Genomic DNA, 5,836 nt, shown 5'->3' with positions numbered 1-5,836 from the left:
GGACCTAAATGGTAAATGAAGATAGATGAATAGAGGAGATAGAGGTGTAGGAAACGACGGCCACTGGCCCCCAGCTCTCATTCTCTCTCCTATGATAAATATTGCACATGGTTATCCAGGCAGCGAAACATTCACCCACCCTGCCTCACACACACCAACAAAAACGGACTCCATCTCACACACAGTATAAAAGAGAGTACGCCAGGACAAAAGACAGGGCTGTAGTGGACAGTGAAGTCTCCTCACAGTAATGCATTGGACGGATTAATACAGTGGAAAACTACGGAATATTTACCATTTCCACCATTTACATTTACATTTAAGTCATTTAGCAGACGCTCTTATCCAGAGCGACTTACAAATTGCACCATCTACCTCCTCACTTCAACTGCACTCAAAATCCTGCATGGAGAGAACTCAAGGTAACTTCACACAATATTTAGGATCTTCCTCACACTGTTCCAACAATAACAACAAACTTGCAGGTCCGTTCAGAAGATGTGTTGTTTTATCTGTGTTATGACTAACTTAACAGGAGATATTGATAAGAAATAGAGTGGTTTATGTAATACTACAGTTAATTGTGGTGAGGATGAAAACTAGCTGCATTGTGAATGTTCATCTGGGGGGGGGGGTGACAGAGGTGTAAATGACTGTTATTTTCAGATCACTCTCATCCTACGGGGAAGCTCCAGTCGATGGGAGACATGTACCTGTTCACAGTGGATGTGAGTGAGTACTCTCCAGAGGATGTCATCATCACATCGTCAAACAACCTTATTGAAGTCTATGCGGAGAAGGTGAGCTGAAGTTCTGGTACATCAAACACTTTTTGTGTATAAGTTATTGTTGTTACCAAATGTACATCTATTATTATTTTTTTGCTGTTGACCTCCCTTACATTCCTCCTCTTTCCATGTTCTTGCCTCATCATTTGTTCTCACCAGCTAGCAGAGGATGGCACGGTTAGGAACACATTTTCCCACAAGTGCCAGTTGCCGGGGGACGTGGATCCCATGTCTGTGACAACCTCATTGGAAAACAGTGGTGACTGTCTGACTCTGACTGTCAAAGCCAGAAGAAATTAGTTTTCCATATAATGTGGGAGGTGTTGAAAAAGTTTAAACACACACACACCAATCTGGTTGTATTAATTCAGATGATTGTATTCAAATAATTAATTTAATTTAATTCACATTAAATTCTAACATGGGGAATGGGTGGGGCATAATGTCCCTAGGACAAGATCTATTCTTGAATGAGGCCCCTGGGAATGGTGCTCCACAGTGCCTAATTTATTCAGGAAGTTGGTATATGATTGAAAGGATTTTAATATAACCCAATGTTTGTTTATTATTTAATGTTACGTCTGTCAGTTCCTCTAAGACAATTTCCAGAATAAACTAATCAAACACCAGCAATGGAAGTCAATCAAATTTGAAGTTGATGCCTTTACTTTGAAAGTAACCGGAAGTTAAGTATTTTTTTGTTGTTGCAGGAAGTAGGTTGTCATTAGCGTCACCGCAGCAGGACGGTTTTCGGATGTTGCCTTCAAAATAAAGGTCCGTGGTGAAACGCCATGTGTATGATCTTTTTTGTGGGTTTGCATGGTTCATAACGTATAAAAATATATAACTAAAGGGAATTACTACTATATATAACATCAAGAATATTATAAGGTGGAGCACATTGAGAAATGGTTGGAGCTTAAGTAAATTAATGTAAATAACATAATAGCCTATTGGTAAAAAATATAGGCTTAAAGAGCCTTAAAGAGATTTTATTTTATGAGTATTGTTAATTTACTGTTGTTATTTTTCAAGGATGCAATTTTGAAATGTAATGTTTAAGGAAAGTCTTACTGTATTTTTGTTGTATTGCACAAACAAATTGCAATGTACAGGAAAAACGATCGATTGTGTGTCCATAAAACCAGAGTCACGTCTACTCACTAGTGTCCCTAGAACACAAAACATATGAGTTTAAACAAAAAGCAAGGCCATAGGAAGTGTTGTTGGACTTTTATTGTGGTCAAACAGCTTAAAATGGGGTGCCTGGACACAATATGGTTCAAATAAAGCACTGCGTCATAGGACGCATTGTCATACCAAAATACATTTAATGTAAAACACAAATATCTTATTATCTTCCTTCTGGTGGACACTTTGGAAAATATACAACATACTATATGTGTATTCAAAAAGTCAAGAGAAATGCACGTACATTTGGTTTAAAGAAAACGTTATTCATACGTTATTCATAACTTTATAAATCAATAATTTATAGGCCTACAGTTTATTGCATTGCGGGCTATGGAGTTGGTGGAGTAGAAAGTGTTGCTGGGTATTTATACCAGAGTCCCCAATGAAATAACACCATATATAGATTCTACTGACGCTACTGAGTACTCCCAACCCCACTTTTACATCGGCACATATAATACTTTTTTCTCTATAAGCAATATGTAATTCATATAGTGTTTTGCATTGAAGGCATTTATTTGACTTTAGAAAACGTTTTAAAACGATCATTTAATGCAAATGTCACATAAATATGAACAAATATGCTAATGTTTAGACAATCATTTTTCATATATTATGAACAAATACAAGTGAATTACATTTTTCTACTACGTGAGGGACTTTTACGTAGGGAAAATTCCGTGACCCGGAAGTACTTAATGTTGATGACGAGTGGCTGCCTTGGTTGTCAAGGTAAGAACGCTTATTTTCAGTCTCCCGTTCTCTGTTAGCATTGTCACAATTTAGTCGCGCAGCGCTACGGTAACATCAATGTGTGTTAAAATATAATTAATAAACTTCAAAAAGTGCAGGTGGTCGAGTACTCATTATCGGTTTGTAGACGTACATAGAGCAGATTCTTTATAGATGCCACGCCAGTGCGTAGTCGAACCACACGATATGGCACAAGTCCTCGATCCTGGGTCGATTGTTGTAGCCGACTGGCACCGAAGTGCAGATAGCAAGGAGTTCTTCAGCAGGATTCTACACAAGAAAAAACGTAGAAACTTTGGTATGTTTCTTGACTTAGGAGCTGCTAAGTTGCCCTGCTTGTATATCATACATAAATCATACCGTACACAGTTAGCCTTATATTGATTCATTAACTTTACATTTGAATACAGCAAATATATTTCAAACAATTTTCCAGGACTTCTGGAGGCTCTAGTGATGCCCCCTAATGTGTCTGTGGACACTGTTCACTACAAGATCTTCATATCCGGAAAGAGTGGGGTGGGGAAGACTGCTCTTGCTGCACGTCTAGCTGGACTCAATATTCCCAACATGCACTATGAAACTACAGGTAGGCCTAGTGCAGCTGTGAACATTTGGCATAATACCTGGATATTATGGGTTAAATTAACATGTGCTACAGCACGTTTCTCAAGTAACACAACTGTTCTTGTAGGTATTGAGACCACAGTGGTGTATTGGCCTGTGAAGTTGAGGGAGAGCGGTCGTGTTCTGTTTTTCCGCTTGCAGCTATGGGACTGTGGAGAGAACGCCTTACGCCGATTTGACCACTTGCTTCCGGTATGCTTGAAATATCATAAGCTTCACCTAGCACAGAAAAAAGCATATTAGCATAAAAAAAACGTGATTCATATGAACAAAAATGACAATTCCCTTTTCCTGTGCGTCTCAGTCCTGTAAGGAGCAGGTGGATGCCATCCTCTTCCTCTTCTCCTTTACAGACCGAGCGTCCTTCGATGGTCTGTCCAATCAGATCGCCAGAGGGTCTGAACCTTGCGACAGAGTTGTGAAATTGGTTGTTGGCACCAAATATCCTTACAGCATTCCCTGTGTGTGTGTGTGTGTGTGTGTGTGTGTGTGTGTGTGTGTGTGTGTGTGTGTGTGTGGTTGACTGTTTTGTGACCGACTAATATCCACTACCCAGAATTCTTTGTTCTTGACAGCGACCTCAGATTTGACCTGTTCATGCATACAGACGTGACGGAGAGAGAGGTGACTCGGTTCCAGGAGGTCTGGGGGTTGCCTGTGTTCCGTATGGGGGGTGACGTCAGCAACGTCAGTAACCTGGGTGAGGTAGCCCCCCTACTGAACTGCCTGGCAGAGCACCTGTGGCACCAGGACTGTGTGGCTACCAGGTCTACCATCCTTCCAGTCTCCACACAGTCAGAGGCTGCTAATGTGGTACATGTATGAAATCCAATAGGTTGAGAGACAATATTTTCATCTCCTACACCACTGCTGTGGTACACTCAACAGAGATGTCCTGGATTACCTTCTCACATAGGACTGTGGAGAAACAGAACCTGCATCTGAGTTTATTGGGTCTTTGAACAACATGTTCAACTTTGTGAGGACAAGCATTCATCCAGGCCTGTAAAATGAAACTTGAGGTAAATGGTCAAACACAATGTTGGGTTTTTCCTTTTTAGGAACCACTGCCACCTATAGGTTAAACAGGGAGAAGAAGCAGGCTGCTTTTTTTTTTAATCAATCTGCATTTACAACATTTTTCAAAGTTGTGATCTTGGTAAACAGAAGGGATACAATTAGTAGCCAGTGTTGGGGAGTAGTGAACTACATATAGTTAACCTAGTAATTTAACTACATTTTGCAGTAGCTTGGTGGTAGTTGAACTAAATTCAAATCTAGGTAGTGTTTTCAGTAGTTAAGAACTTTTTTTGTCATGTAGCAGTATAGCTAACTACTGGAACTATATGCAACTTTTTTTGCAAAAATAAAATATAGGTGAAGTCGGCAAGAATTTCCTTTCTCGGCATTAGACCAGCTTAATTCTCACTTGAAACAGTTTTTGTGTTTTAGCCCAAATTACACATTCTGTTACATCTGACTCCAGAGTGATATTATGTTCTTGCAATTTGTATTCTATGACATTTCAGATTGAGATATGATTTATAATGTAGTTTGGATGTAGTGAACTAGTTTTTCAAAATAACTTCAGTTCAGTAAACTATATTTTTCTAAAGGGTAGCTTTAGTGTAGCTTAACTTCTTCCAGTGTGAAGTCATTTGTAGCTTGGTACAAATGACAAAACATTTTCAGAGTAGCTTCCACAACACGTAGTGTAACACACAATGCCAAAATCCATTGTCCGGTTACACCAGTACCTCAATTTGCTGAACCCCCACTTCACACTCCGTCACCACCTGGTCTCCACGGAACATTGGAGAATAAAAAGAGAGCACATAGGGTTGTAGGCTAACCATTCGACAATTGACCTCTACTTTGTGTACGGCTTCAATGGCTTCTGAGTCTTGCTCAGTCAGCTTCAGTATTCTCTGCAATGACTTCAGAAACCCACAGCATTAAGCTCAACAAATTCCTCTATACCAGACCCCCAACCAGTGGAGCCAGGGACTTGCACCACTCAATACTGCTACTCGTCCTCTGTCGCTGTAGACTCCGATCTCCGAGGCCTGCTTACCTCCATGATGATCTTCAGACAAGACAGAGAAAATAAACTGACAGCAATAGAGTGATGAGGGCCTCCTGGTGCATCATGTTGGTCACATATGGCATGTAGCGGGATCAGAACATAGGGCAGTGATGGAGCAAGAATCTCTCCAACCTGAGAGATCACCGCAACTCCAGGCCCAGCAGAAACCTGCAGGTATCAGAGCAGTCACTCAGCTTAAAGCCCCGTAACACACAAGTTGGTATAAAATGTAAAAACAAATGGAGACGATGGAGGACTTGGTTTGAACACATACGCAACAGGAGTTGACGTAGCGAATAACATCCTGCGCCAAGGTGGGCCACCAATACTTCTCGGAGATCGATTGAGTAGTACGAGAAATACCTGGATGCCAAGCGACGACAGCTGA

The 5,836-nt window shown here is 40.6% G+C and overlaps 2 protein-coding genes across 2 annotated transcripts; both read left to right on the top strand.

Moving 5' to 3' along the window:
* The first annotated feature begins 205 nt into the window (after positions 1 to 205).
* On the top strand, positions 206 to 1,417 carry LOC106582622 (heat shock protein beta-7). Its single transcript, XM_014165848.2, has 3 exons — positions 206 to 422; positions 667 to 800; positions 948 to 1,417. The coding sequence occupies exons 1-3, from the start codon at positions 407 to 409 to the stop codon at positions 1,086 to 1,088; spliced, it is 291 nt and encodes a 96-aa protein (XP_014021323.1). The 5' UTR covers positions 206 to 406; the 3' UTR covers positions 1,089 to 1,417.
* A 1,259-nt stretch (positions 1,418 to 2,676) lies between these two features.
* Positions 2,677 to 4,402, top strand: cplane2 (ciliogenesis and planar polarity effector 2). The gene is made up of 5 exons (XM_014166166.2): positions 2,677 to 3,033; positions 3,172 to 3,324; positions 3,430 to 3,554; positions 3,667 to 3,803; positions 3,947 to 4,402. The coding sequence occupies exons 1-5, from the start codon at positions 2,889 to 2,891 to the stop codon at positions 4,185 to 4,187; spliced, it is 801 nt and encodes a 266-aa protein (XP_014021641.1). The 5' UTR covers positions 2,677 to 2,888; the 3' UTR covers positions 4,188 to 4,402.
* The last annotated feature ends 1,434 nt before the right edge of the window (positions 4,403 to 5,836 follow it).

The sequence above is a fragment of the Salmo salar genome, chromosome ssa22 (genome assembly GCF_905237065.1).
Source record: "Salmo salar chromosome ssa22, Ssal_v3.1, whole genome shotgun sequence".
Classification (NCBI taxonomy): Eukaryota; Metazoa; Chordata; class Actinopteri; order Salmoniformes; family Salmonidae; genus Salmo; species Salmo salar.
The sequence above is the reverse complement of the archived record's forward strand: the minus strand, read 5'-3'. Positions and strand labels throughout refer to the sequence as shown.

Coding starts and splice junctions, on each gene's coding strand:
- LOC106582622 (XM_014165848.2), top strand. Junction 801..947: donor TTGAAGTCTATGCGGAGAAG/GTGAGCTGAAGT, acceptor TGTTCTCACCAG/CTAGCAGAGGATGGCACGGT.
- cplane2 (XM_014166166.2), top strand. CDS start 2,889: ATGCCACGCCAGTGCGTAGTCGAACCACACGATATGGCACAAGTCCTC. Junction 3,325..3,429: donor CATGCACTATGAAACTACAG/GTAGGCCTAGTG, acceptor CTGTTCTTGTAG/GTATTGAGACCACAGTGGTG. Junction 3,555..3,666: donor GATTTGACCACTTGCTTCCG/GTATGCTTGAAA, acceptor TGTGCGTCTCAG/TCCTGTAAGGAGCAGGTGGA.